General features: G+C 36.4%; 1 protein-coding gene across 1 annotated transcript in view; it reads left to right on the plus strand.

Annotated features, from left to right (window-relative positions):
- Positions 1 to 14,967, plus strand: part of LOC128230315 (protein lin-37 homolog) — a 33,005-nt gene extending 18,038 nt beyond the window's left edge. Inside the window, exons 5-7 of the mRNA XM_052942492.1 lie at positions 13,110 to 13,235; positions 13,451 to 13,524; positions 14,529 to 14,967. Of these exons, the coding sequence (XP_052798452.1) occupies positions 13,110 to 13,235; positions 13,451 to 13,524; positions 14,529 to 14,631 (303 nt within the window). The 3' untranslated portion in view covers positions 14,632 to 14,967. The remainder of the gene's footprint in view (positions 1 to 13,109; positions 13,236 to 13,450; positions 13,525 to 14,528) is intronic.
- Positions 14,968 to 15,231: the final 264 nt, after the last annotated feature.

Consider the following 15,231-nt stretch of genomic DNA (forward strand, 5'->3'; position numbering starts at 1 on the left):
TTGGAAAGGCTGGTTGTAGTTTTGTTTTGATTTTCTCTTTCTATTGATTTTAGGGTTTTGCTGAAAGCTTTGTTTTTGAATGTAATTAACTGTAGGTTTAACTTGATTGAAGAACTTGTGCTGGTGTTGCTGAAGTGGTCTTTTGCGTTTCTTTCCGTGCATTGCTTTGCTGGCGTGAAATTCTCGTTTGAGGTGTCCAGGAACTCTGCATTGAACATACCAAGCAAATTCCTTGTCTTGGAAACGAACTTTGTAGTAAAGTTTTCCATTCTGTCTTTTGCTAGCTTCAAGTTGTTGAATTCTTGAAGTAGGTAGTTTGAGACAAACAGGTTCTTTGCAATCTGGGCATGTTGGAGTTTTGTTGATGCCACTCGGTCCTGGTTGAGGTGAAGATGCTTGAGGGTTACTGTGAATCTGATGCTGCTTAACATTAGGTTGTTTATCCTGGTTCTTGTTCATAGGTAGAGTAGCTTTAATGGTGTGCTGCTTCTGTTTAGGTTGAAATTTTGATGCAACAGTTTTGGTTTTGTCTGCTGTTGATGATTTGTTAGCTCTGGGTTTCATCTTTGGTTTCCCTGTTTTAACATTGATTGGATTTTGACTAGTTGCTGCATCTTGCAGTTGTCGTTGCTGTTCAACTTGATTGTCGGCTGTATGGTCATTTTGTTGAAGAGCTTGATTATTATGTTGAGGACAATTTGTAGCTGGCTGCTGCTGAATGTCAGAAGTATTGTCCGGTGCAGGATCAGTGTCTTCAATATCATCATCTAGGTTGTCATTTAATTGATCAGGATCAAGCTCATCTGCTGCATTATGTAGATCATCAGGAATATTGGTTGGCCTTTCTTCAGGATCGTAGTATGGTTTAAGCCTCTTGGCATTGACAAGGGATTGTACCTCTTTGTTAGTTGCCTGATGTCGCACTTTGTATGTATGGTTTGGTCCAATCAGAGTGATGTAGTAGGGACCAACCCACTTGCGGTGTAGCTTGGGTGCTTTTCCAGGTGGTACTTTAGTGCAGTAAAGCCAAACACGTTGAGCTGGTCTATAGCTGGGAAGTTTAGACCACTTGTCATACTGCTTCTTGTACTTGTCCTGTGAACGCTGTATGTTTTCGCCTGCAAGTTTGCGACATATCTCCACATTCTGTGTAATTCGAGCGAGGTTCAGTTTGATATCTGGAGAGAGATGATCTTTTGGTTGTAACACAGTGTCGATAGGGAGCCTCATTTCTCGTCCAAATAACATGAAAAAGGGACTGTAATCCGTTGATTGGGTTGCGGGAGTTGAACGGTATGCCATCATAATTCCAGGAAGATATTCTGGCCAGTCATCTTGCTGATTTTTACAGTAGGCACGAAATGATTGAAGAATGAAAGAGTTTTTAGACTCTACCAGTCCATTGGTTTGAGGATGATAGGAACTGGTGTAGCTGCGCTTGATCTGGAAGAGTTCAGATAAGGCATTCACAAGATGGGACATGAAGTTCCTTCCCCTGTCGCTGATAAGTGTCCTTGGAGCTCCGTATCTGGAAATGATTTCCCGGTAGAGGACAGCTGCAACTTCTGGGGCTTCTTGTGTCAAAGGGAAGCACTCGCACCATTTTGAGTAGCTGTCAACCACTAAAAGAATGTGCTTATATTTCTCCTTTGTAGTAGGTAGTCCACTCAGAATGTCCATGTGCCAGCGACTGAAGATGTCATCCACTGGCTGTGGGTGAAGAGGAGGTGGCTTACTATTGAAAGCTCTCTTGGATTGTTGGCACACTTCGCAGGATTGAATATACTGCCTGACATCGGTATACATTGATCGCCAGAAGTATTTACTACGAAGGGCCTCATAAGTTCTCTCTGAGCCTTGATGTCCTCCTCCTATTAGACAATCATGGTAGGACTTGAGTAGGTCGTCGCGAAGTTTTCTTGGAATGGCAATACATTTGACAATTCTTTCATGTTGTGGTCGATTCTTGTTGCGTTTTGTGTGGAAATGGTATAGAACTTGGTTTTCAATGATGTAGTTTTAGGATTCCGCTGCTACCGCTCTAGCTAGTTTTTCATTATCAGGGACTTCTCTGGTTTTCAGGTATTTGTAGAGGTGTTGAAGATCACAGCAAGATTGTTGAGCATTGGATATGGTGTCTATGTTAATGTTGTCTGGTGGGTCTTGAATGGCTGTTATAGGTGAAACAACTACATCTGGTTCATCAGGATACTGGAATGATGTCTGAATGTAGGTTTTTGTTGAAGCGCTTACAGAACCAATGTGGTTTGCTAGGTCTGTAGAATACTTTGTTTGTTCGGAGCTGTATTCTTGACGTGAAAGGAAGTCTGCAGTGTGGTTGGCAGCACCAGCTCTGTGGCGGATTTCAAAGTCGTGTGTTAACACATATCCTATTGCATATTCTGAACTATCGGTTGAAAGTACAAATGGTTTGTCAAAGTCTGGGTATTTTAGGATTGGTGCACTAGTTAATTTTTCTTTGAGTGTTTGAAAGGCGATTTCACATTTTTGAGTCCACTGAAATTTTACATTTTTCTTTAGGTGATCTTGGAGGGGTTGAGAAATTTTAGAATAGTCCTTCACAAACTTTCGATAATATCCAGCCATTCCTAAAAAGCGTTTGATTTCTTTGGCAGATTTTGGTGATTTAGCTTTCATTATTTTCTCAATATTTTCTGGAGATGTAGTTAACCCGTCTTTTGAAATAATATGCCCAAGATATTTAACACTGGTTGTTGCAAACTTGCACTTGGTTGGATGAAGTTTCAAATTTGCTTGTCGCAGGTTATTGAAGATGGTGTCTAGATGATGGATATGTTCGGCAAAGGTTTTGGAGAAAATCAGGATGTCATCGATGTAGACCAAAGCAATCTTGTAGTTGAGGTTTCGGAGTACTTTGCTCATCAGGGCTTGAAAGGTCATTGGAGCATTGGTCATCCCAAAACTTAACCTATTGAATTTAAAGACGCCTCTGTGCATGATGAAGCCACTCTTGTGTTTAGTTTCTTCCCCAAGAGGAACCTGCCAAAAGCCTGAACGGAGGTCCAAAGTAGAGTAGATGGTAGCCTTTGACTCAGCCAAGGTGTCGAAGACGTCTGTCATATGAGGAATGGGGTATGACATTGGCTCGGTGATTTCATTTAGTTTGCGATAGTCAATGCAAACCCTCCATTCCCCATTTGGTTTCTTCACCATGACAACGGGGCTATGCCAGGGTGTGTTACTCTCAGTAATGAACCCATTCTTTTTCATCTCATCCAATTCACCATCCAAAACTTTCCTCATCTCTGGAGACAGGCGGTATGGACCAGAGCTTACAGGTCGAGCTCCCTGCTTGGTGTAGATTTCGTGTGTATGAAGGGTTGTCTCACCAATTTCGCGCGGATGTTACAAAATAGTTCAAATACATATCAGTTCAGAGTTATGCCTCATGTGATGCATCTGTTGAATTACGATTTTCTATTAACAAATAATATTGTAAGACAGTTTAAAATTACATTAAAAGTTGTAAATAATATTCATGTTCTGAAAATGAACCGATGTATCATAGGAATTCCTAAAATCGGTAAATACTTCTAATAAACGTTACTTCACAAGATAAACTATGAATGATTACTTGCATACACTAGCGTTGTATTATATTATTTGTGGATTAACATGTATACATAGTGTTTATGAGAATGAAACAGCAATTAAAGATGCACTTTTGCAGAGTCAAAATGTCAATGCAGTAATTTATTACACTGAAAACAATGGTGGTGTAAGTTCCTGGTAATTGTTCTTGTAATTCATTTACCAAAAACAATGGTGCTGTGAGTTCATGATAATTGTTCTTGTAATTCAATCACTGAACACAATGGTGCTGTTAGTTCATAATAATTGTTCTTGTTATTCTTTACCAAAAACAATGGTGCTGTGAGTTCATGATAATTGTTCTTGTAATTATTTTACCGAAAACAATGGTGCTGTGAGTTCATGATAATTGTTCTTGTGATTTTTTTACCGAAAACAATGGTGCTGTGAGTTCATGATTATTGTTCTTGTAATTCTTTTACAGAAAACCATGGTGCTGTGAGTTCATGATAATTGTTTTTGTAATTCTTTTACCGAAAACAATGGTGCTGTGAGTTCATGATAATTGTTCTTGTAATTCTTTTACAGAACACAATGGTGCTGTTAGTTCATGATAATTGTTCTTGTTATTCTTTTACCGAAAACAATGGTGCTGTGAGTTCATGATAATTGTTCTTGTAATTCTTTTACCGAAAACAATGGTGCTGTGAGTTCATGATAATTGTTCTTGTAATTCTTTTACAGAACACAATGGTGCTGTTAGTTCATGATAATTGTTCTTGTTATTCTTTTACCGAAAACAATGGTGCTGTGAGTTCATGATAATTGTTCTTGTAATTCTTTTACCGAAAACAATGGTGCTGTGAGTTCATGATAATTGTTCTTGTAATTCTTTTACCGAAAACAATGGTGCTGTGAGTTCATGATAATTGTTCTTGTAATTCTTTTACCGAAAACAATGGTGCTGTGAGTTCATGATAATTGTTCTTGTAATTCTTTTACCGAAAACAATGGTGCTGTGAGTTCATGATAATTGTTCTTGTAATTCTTTTATCGAAAACAATGGTGCTGTTAGTTTATGATAATTGTTCTTGTAATTCTTTTACAGAAAACCATGGTGCTAGGAGTTCATGATAACTGTTCTTGCTATTGTTCAAAAAATTGTTTTGTTACCTAACTTATAAATGTTATACGAGAACGTTTGGACTGGTGAGAAATTCATTTACATAAGGAAAACACCAGGTGTGTCTGTGTTGGTTATGAAACATGCATACAGTGGTGCCTGGCAGGGATTGCCAAGGTTGGCAACAAGGGATGATTGTTATTATTGCAGTTTGCTGGAGATGAAGTAAGGTATGAAGCTCCATTAGGCACCTAACAGTGTTCAGGAAGGTTTCAGTGTTGGGGTGTTAATTTCCCCTCTGTACCTTGAAATAATTCAAGTCAAATATGTATTCAATATAATAGTTATAAAACAGATACTGCAACCTATGGTTGTAATCAGTCTCACATTTTTAATAAGGTAATCACAAACTGATCAAGATCTTAGGTGTGCCAAGTGAACTTTTCATTTCTATATCAGTGGTCGAAATAAGCACAAGCCAGCAAGCCCAGGTAAAATGTCTTCCGGGCTTGCTCAAATTCTGAATTTTATATAGCAGGGCTTGTTGAAAATTTTGATACCAAGCAATAGTATAAGAATTTGGGCTTGTTCAACCAAAAGTCTAATTTCGTTGACTGCTATATGGTGATGAAAAAAGGCATAGACTACTCCAGAATGCACGCACATACACAGATCAGCCATTTTGATATTTATGCCAAGCTCGACATAAGCTGGCTTGACAAAAATAATAATTTTCTGGATATAGAATCTCATTTCAGAATGAGATAAGCCAAGATTGCCAGCGATCCTTTAAAACCCCAATTCCATGTGTATAGGCTGTATTTGCAGCTCCCGGGGAGAGGGCGCACCACCTCAATACAGCACACAAAATGTGCCCTCTCTTATGCCAAACTCTGATTCATCATTGGTATAGGGCTGAAAGGACATATTACGCTAAGAAATGGTTAAGAAGTAAAAGGATTATATCCTAGATCTCTACGAACAATTTCATCATGATAATTTTTATGATAGCTTGCTTGCAGTGGTTAAAGTGATTCTGCTTGTGTTCTGTGTACCATCACAATTGTACAGCAGAACATGATTGTACACTTGAATGTAGCTGCTCTGTCCATAGATTACATAAATCTCTCCTTTTCATGAGATTTATATTACTCTAAATTTCTCTTCACATATGATTACATAAAGATAAATCACCTCTTTCAGAGCTACACATATTTTTAACTTGATAATTTGTTACATACTGTTGTTTCTATTATGTTGTTGAAAGATGTAGAAGTTCCATCTATTTTTAGTGTTTAGGTGTTGGAACATGTGAGAAATTCATTAGCAACATCGTGAAAAAGGAATGGTTGTTTCTTAGTTAAAGGTGCAGCACTGTTTTTGGTTTGAATGGTGTACAAACATATTTTTCTGACTTTTAATCTGGAAACATCCTGATCTGATCTGGTCTGATCTGATCTGGTGTGTTTTTATTTCTCACCTACCACTAAAAGGAGACATACTGCTTTTGGCAGGGCTGTCTGTCCACCCACCTGTCACAAAATCTTGTGTCCCACATACCTCCAAAGAATATTAGCCAGAGTGATGAAACTTCACATGAATGTTAAGCAGTATGTTAAGTAGTGCCGCTGGGGTTTTGTGTTTGGCTGCACTGAGTAATTGTAGAGTTTTGGACCTCAACATAGTTAATGAAAGCCTATATAGCATGCGACATTGTATCAAAAGTACTTGAGCTACAGCCATGGCAGTTTACAAGAATGTTTATCAGCATGTGAAGTTGCACACCTGGGGTTGGTGGTGGTGAAGCCCAGATACCGCAGAGTTATTGGTCTTTACCTAATCAAAATTTTCATAGAGAAATGTAAATTTTGTGTTGTGTATAAATTGTATTGATGAGTGTAATAGTTTTCTATTCATACATATGTAAAGTTTTGCTATCAAAGGGATAATGTGAGGGTAGACTTTTGTTTTGGTTTCGAAAAAAGAAAAAAAAAATGGTTAGGCAATCGGTCATAAATTATGTCTGCCATGCTGAGACGCAAACAATGATCTATCATATCCAAAATATGCTGTACTTGAAGTGGCTCAAAAGTTACTTTATCATTATATGGCAACACAGACATCAGTTATTGCAACAGCTATAATTTATACCATACAAACAAAGATGCATACAGCTGGCTTAAAGAAAAACCCCCACATAGATGATCATTGATCTGCAAGGATTGAATTGCCTATGTGTTTACCTTGGAGTGCCTTAGCAGCATCATAGTCTTTCATCTGATTACCACCGGTGTTGCTGTTGTGACATTTGATACTTTGATACATGATGTAGTTAAGATTTCACAATAACATGCTCTCAGGGAGGCAATTACATAGAATATAAACATTACTTCACAGGAAAATGACTTTCAATTAACTCTTAAGTGTTATTGTCATTTGAAGCATTAAACCATCATTTGTAATTTTCCTGTATTCTGTTTTTGCCTTTTAAGCCTTTTCTTCAAAAGGTATGGTAGTTATTCCATGGAGACCAGCAGAATCATCTAGGTCAATGATGTGGTAATCATTATATTGAACCACAGTTAAAACATATTTATTTTACACCAATTGTGAAACAAGTTATTACAACATTTTATTAACCACTCTCGTTAGCAGCATTTTATGCGATAGTGTGTTCTTGTATTGTGGTGCAAAACAGAGAACCCCGAGTAAACCCACTTGTCCGGCTTGGTGACCACAAACCAAACTCACATGCGCCCGAGCCGGGAATCATACCCGGGTTGCCTAGGTGAGAAGTAAGTGCACTAACTACTGTGGTAACCGGACAACCTAAATATTGAACCACAGGATCATTCTTTAGTGTTGAATGGTACACAAGGAGATTGCAAACAAAGATTAATAAAAAATGAATGCCAAATTGAAAAGAAGATCATGCTATTTTCCTGTAAACTAGGTAAATTGCTTTGCTGTTTATCATTGGGGCGTGGAAAGATGGTGTCTTGTATCATGTTTATTAACAAGAGCAGAATTTAGCCATGCAAGGGCCACTGTTCTTTGTTATGATCATTGAAAAAGAATGACGGTAAAAGTATAATTTCATAATAGATGTCTATAAAGGCAGATTGACACCTGTTTATGTCCATAAATGCACCACACTATTGAGCGTCTATTAAGTAATTACACATGTTCAAATTCTAATTATGCAACACATGGTTTAAATGCTTACCAGTAAAAATGAATTGACACAAGTTAAGATTAAATATGCCCCAAACTTTTGAATGTCTATAAATGTATAGACACATGTTTACACACCATAAATGCGCCACACTATTGCATGTCTATAAATGAATAGACACATGTTAACACACCATAGATGCACCACACTATTGAATGTCTATAAATGAATAAACACATGTTTACAAACCATAAATGCACCAAACTATTGAATGTCTATAAATGAATAGACACATGTTTACACACCATAGATGCACCACACTATTGAATGTTTATAAATGAATAGACACATGTTTACACACCATAGATGCACCACACTATTGAATGTCTATAAATGAATAAACACATGTTTACAAACCATAAATGCACCAAACTATTGAATGTCTATAAATGAATAGACACATGTTTACACACCATAGATGCACCACACTATTGAATGTCTATAAATGAATAGGCACATGTTTACACACCATAGATGCACCACACTATTGAATGTCTATAAATGAATAGACACATGTTTACACACCATAAATGCACCACACTATTGAATGTCTATAAATGAATAGGCACATGTTTACACACCATAAATGCACCACATTATTGAATGTCTATAAATGAATAGACACATGTTTACACACCATAGATTCACCACATTATTGAATGTCTATAAATGAATAGACACATGTTTACACACCATAAATGCACCACATTATTGAATGTCTATAAATGAATAGACACATGTTTACACACCATAAATGCACCACATTATTGAAAGTCTATAAATGAATAGACACATGTTTACACACCATAGATGCACCACACTATTGAATGTCTATAAATGAATAGACACATGTTTACACACACTGAGTCACACACCATAAATACACTACATAATTGAATGTCTATAAATAAATAGACACATGTTTACCAACCATAAATGCACCACACTATTGAATGTCTATAAATGAAGACTAACACATGTTTAGCACTGTAGTGCACAACACCATTGAATGTCTATAAATGAATAGACACATGTTTACACACACTGAGTCACACACCATAAATGCGCCACATTATTGAATGTCTATAAATGAATAGGCACATGTTTACACACCATAAATGCACCACATTATTGAATGTCTATAAATGAATAGACACATGTTTAAACACCATAGATGCACCACACTATTGAATGTCTATAAATGAATAGACACATGCTTACACACCATAGATGCACCACACTATTGAATGTCTATAAATGAATAGACACATGTTTACACATCATAGATGCACCACATTATTGAATGTCTATAAATGAATAGACACATGTTTACACACCATAAATGCACCACACTATTGAATGTCTATAAATGAATAGACACATGTTTACACATCATAGATGCACCACACTATTGAATGTCTATGAATGATTAGACACATGTTTACACACCATAAATGCACCACACTATTGAATGTCTATAAATGAATAGACACATGTTTACACATCATAGATGCACCACATTATTGAATGTCTATAAATGAATAGACACATGTTTACACACCATAAATGCACCACACTATTGAATGTCTATAAATGAATAGACACATGTTTACACATCATAGATGCACCACACTATTGAATGTCTATGAATGATTAGACACATGTTTACACACCATAAATGCACCACATATTTGAATGTCTATAAATGAAGACTAACACATGTTTAGCACTGTAGTGCACCACACCATTGAATGTCTATAAATAAAAAGACACATGTTTACACCCTATAGATGCACCACATTATTGAATGTCTATAAATGAAGACTGACATATGTTAAACCACCATAGATGGACCACATTATTAGATAAAGACTGACATATGTTAACACACCATAGGTTCACCACATTATTAAATAAAGACTGACACATGTTAATACACCATAGATGGACCACATTATTAAATGTCTATAAATAAATAGACACATGTTAACACACCATAGATGCACCACATTATTAAATGAAGACTGACACATGTTAACACACCATAGATGCACCACATTATTAATTAAAGACTGACACATGTTAATACACCATAGATGCACCACATTATTAAATGAAGACTGACACATGTTAACACACCATAGGTGCACCACATTATTAAATGAAGACTGACACATGTTGACACACCATAGGTGCACCACATTATTAAATGAAGACTGACACATGTTAACACCCCATAGGTGCACCACATTATTAAATGAAGACTGACACATGTTAACACACCATAGGTTCACCACATTATTAAATAAAGACTGACACATGTTAATACACCATAGATGGACCACATTATTAAATGTCTATAAATAAATAGACACATGTTAATACACCATAGATGCACCACATTATTAAATGAAGACTGACACATGTTAACACACCATAGATGCACCACATTATTAAATGAAGACTGACACATGTTAACACACCACAGATGCACCACATTATTAATTAAAGACTGACACATGTTAACACACCATAGATTGACCACATTATTAATTAAAGACTGACACATGTTAACACACCATAGATGGACCACATTATTAAATGTCTATAAATAAATAGACACATGTTAACACACCATAGATGCACCACATTATTAAATGAAGACTGACACATGTTAACACACCATAGATGCACCACATTATTAAATGAAGACTGACACATGTTAACACACCACAGATGCACCACATTATTAATTAAAGACTGACACATGTTAATACACCATAGATGCACCACATTATTAAATGAAGACTGACACATGTTAACACACCACAGATGCACCACATTATTAATTAAAGACTGACACATGTTAACACACCATAGATGGACCACATTATTAAATAAAGACTGACACATGTTAACATACCATAGATGCACCACATTATTAAATAAAGACTGACACATGTTAACACACCATAGGTGCACCACATTATTAAATAAAGACTGACACATGTTAACATACCATAGATGCACCACATTATTAAATGAAGACTGACACATGTTAACACACCATAGATGCACCACATTATTAATTTAAGACTGACACATGTTAACACACCATAGATGGACCACATTATTAATTAAAGACTGACACATGTTAACACACCATAGATGCACCACATTATTAAATGAAGACTGACACATGTTAATACACCATAGATGCACCACATTATTAAATAAAGACTGACACATGTTAACACACCATAGGTGCACCACATTATTAAATGAAGACTAACACATGTTAACACACCATAGGTGCACCACATTATTAAATGAAGACTAACACATGTTAACATACCATAGATGCACCACATTATTAAATGAAGACTGGCACATGTTAACACACCATAGATGCACCACATTATTAATTAAAGACTGACACATGTTAACACACCATAGATGGACCACATTATTAATTAAAGACTGACACATGTTAACACACCATAGGTGCACCACATTATTAAATGAAGACTGACACATGTTAACACACCATAGATGCACCACATTATTAATTAAAGACTGACACATGTTAACACACCATAGGTGCACCACATTATTAAATGAAGACTGACACATGTTAACACACCATAGATGCACCACATTATTAAATAAAGACTGACACATGTTAACACACCATAGATGCACCACATTATTAAATGAAGACTGACACATGTTAACACACCATAGATGCACCACATTATTAAATAAAGACTGACACATGTTAACACACCATAGATGCACCACATTATTAAATGAAGACTGACACATGTTAACACACCATAGATGCACCACATTATTAAATGAAGACTGACACATGTTAACACACCATAGATGGACCACATTATTAAATGAAGACTGACACATGTTAACACACCATAGGTGGACCACATTATTAAATGAAGACTGACACATGTTAACACACCATAGGTGCACCACATTATTAAATGAAGACTGACACATGTTAACACACCATAGATGGACCACATTATTAAATGAAGACTGACACATGTTAACACACCATAGGTGGACCACATTATTAAATGAAGACTGACACATGTTAACACACCATAGATGCACCACATTATTAAATTAAGACTGACACATGTTAACACACCATAGGTGCACCACATTATTAAATTAAGACTGACACATGTTAACACACCATAGGTGCACCACATTATTAAATGAAGACTGACACATGTTAACACACCATAGGTGCACCACATTATTAAATGAAGACTGACACATGTTAACACACCATAGGTGCACCACATTATTAAATGAAGACTGACACATGTTAACACACCATAGGTGCACCACATTATTAAATAAAGACTGACACATGTTAACACACCATAGATGCACCACATTATTAAATAAAGACTGACACATGTTAACACACCATAGGTGCACCACATTATTAAATAAAGACTGACACATGTTAACACACCATAGGTGGACCACATTATTAAATGAAGACTGACACATGTTAATACACCATAGATGCACCACATTATTAAATGAAGACTGACACATGTTAATACACCATAGATGCACCACATTATTAAATGAAGACTGACACATGTTAACACACCATAGGTGCACCACATTATTAAATGAAGACTGACACATGTTAACACACCATAGATGCACCACATTATTAAATAAAGACTGACACATGTTAACACACCATAGATGGACCACATTATTAAATGAAGACTGACACATGTTAACACACCATAGATGCACCACATTATTAATTGAAGACTGACACATGTTAACACACCATAGATGCACCACATTATTAAATAAAGACTGACACATGTTAACACACCATAGATGCACCACATTATTAAATGAAGACTGACACATGTTAACACACCATAGATGGACCACATTATTAAATGAAGACTGACACATGTTAACACACCATAGATGCACCACATTATTAAATGAAGACTGACACATGTTAACACACCATAGATGCACCACATTATTAAATGAAGACTGACACATGTTAACACACCATATATGCACCACATTATTAAATGAAGACTGACACATGTTAACACACCATAGATGCTCTACACTAATATATCTCACTTTTTGCACTTCTTTCAGAAGGACCCAAGCTGCCTGTATAAGATGCCCCTACCCCTGCGGTTGAAGGTGGAGACGGGAGCGAGCAGGAACCTGCGGATACCGGCCCCAATCCCACAGGACGATGAGCCCCTTGACATCAATAAGGTGTGTACTTGAATCATGCACAGTGAAGGGAAGCTTAATCGATGAGCTAGTCTTCAAACAATTATGAATTTCAAATATTTGGACAAAAAAAAAGAGATTTAATTTAAACTGCTTTAAATTGTATCCTATATTGATTCAGAAATTACCCACAATTTTCAAGAAACTTCTTTGTTGGCATGATGTGATGATTACCTATGAATTTTGTGTGTTTTCAGGACCCAGATACAGGACCACCCCCAGAGCAGCTCCTGCTACGCCACTTGGAGCGATGGAAAGCTGTTAGGGAGTCGTAAGTCACCACCCTGTCACTGTTCATTCCTGGACTTCTTTAGTCTGTCTGTCTGTTGTAATTACAATAGTCACAGTTCAGGAATTAAATTATAGCATCTGTTAATCACTTACTGAGATATTTCTCATTATCGTAAATAATTCTTTTTATTTGTTGACTTATTATAACACAGTCAACTGTTGATACCTTTTGAAATTTATTTATTGATTTCTGAAGGAATCTCTTTATTTACATTATACATTCACCGTACATGAATTCTTCTTTTAGAAAGTTTAACTTACCATTGATTTGTATTACCAGTATTATATCTAGAACTTTACATAGAAACTTGTATCCATTGGTTATGTTCCCCTCATTAGCAGTTCATTGACAAGAACGAAATAATGTTTATGGAATATAAGTAGGTTTTTAGCCAAAAGAATTCTAATCAGAATGTAATGGGCAGACACATTGTTTTTGCCCTGTCCATCTGTATGTCACGCTTTATATCCGCTCAATCACTTCAGCACAGGAACTTCATACTTGGTATGCAGGTTAGTCATGACCAGTGGATGACCCTTATTGATTTTGAGTTCAGTAGGTCAAAGGTCAAGGTGACCTTAAAGGGAAAAAACATTTTCCTCTTAATAACTAAAGAATGCTTGGGTCCAGGAACTTAATACTTGGTATGCGAGTTGGTCATGTGTAGTAGATGACCCCTATAGTTATATAGAATTTTTATATCTTAAGGTCAAAGGTCAAGGTTGCGGTGACCTTTGTAAAAAAAGCCGCACAAATTTCCGAGAGTATAGGTCATTTTCCATAAATATAGATTTTCTTGATGAAAATCCTAACCTTAGCAATGGGTTGATTATTGTTTTAGGTAGTTCAAAGTGTTTTCCTAAATCTGTAATAATTGCTTCAGAATAACCTTTATCACTGCATTTACTCCCTGGTTTAATTTGAAGATATGGCTAATTTATGTATTTATTTTGTTTTTAAACAATGTCTTTATTTCTTGCCAGGTGGATTGAGGCAGCCCACGTCAATGAGCTACGCTTCAACAACAGTATGACCATCCTCAAAGACATGTATGAGCGTAATCTCAATGACCAGAACTTCGAATGATTGTCAGACCTCCTCACCCTGCCTCGCTACCATATGTGTTCAACAACTGATCACATGGCAACATCGCCTGTTCATATGTGTACACAAATTACACTAGCTGTGCTTCACTTCTATGTGACTACTTTAAAGCTCAAAGGAAATGGAGACTTATAAAGGTCAAAGCCTGGAATATTGTGAAGTCCTGCAGTCTGCACTTACTGCTCACTGACCAACTGTTTAAACACTTTTGATCTGCACTACTATAACATGTAATGTTTATATATACACTCATTGTTTGCATAGATTCTCATTGTCACAGATATATAATGGTAATAAAGCGTCATTTGACCCATTTTACTATCACCATTTTTGTCAAGCGGTCTCAATGGTGGTACTGTTGATAGGACTGGTCTGGACTGTACCTTATCAGAGCTGTATCTTCACCATGCATTATAGGATTTTTTTAAAAATGCTTTGGAGGCTAACCATGCTAAAGAGTAGTGGCGCTGGTTCCATGTGTGTTGTTCAACTCCATGTTATTCTGTGTTGCAATTGCATGGAAGAGCATTGTGTCTGTGTCAAAGGCTCTTTAAACGGGCTAGACATTTTGCCATTTGGCAT

The sequence above is a fragment of the Mya arenaria genome, chromosome 4 (genome assembly GCF_026914265.1).
Source record: "Mya arenaria isolate MELC-2E11 chromosome 4, ASM2691426v1".
NCBI classification, from domain to species: Eukaryota; Metazoa; Mollusca; class Bivalvia; order Myida; family Myidae; genus Mya; species Mya arenaria.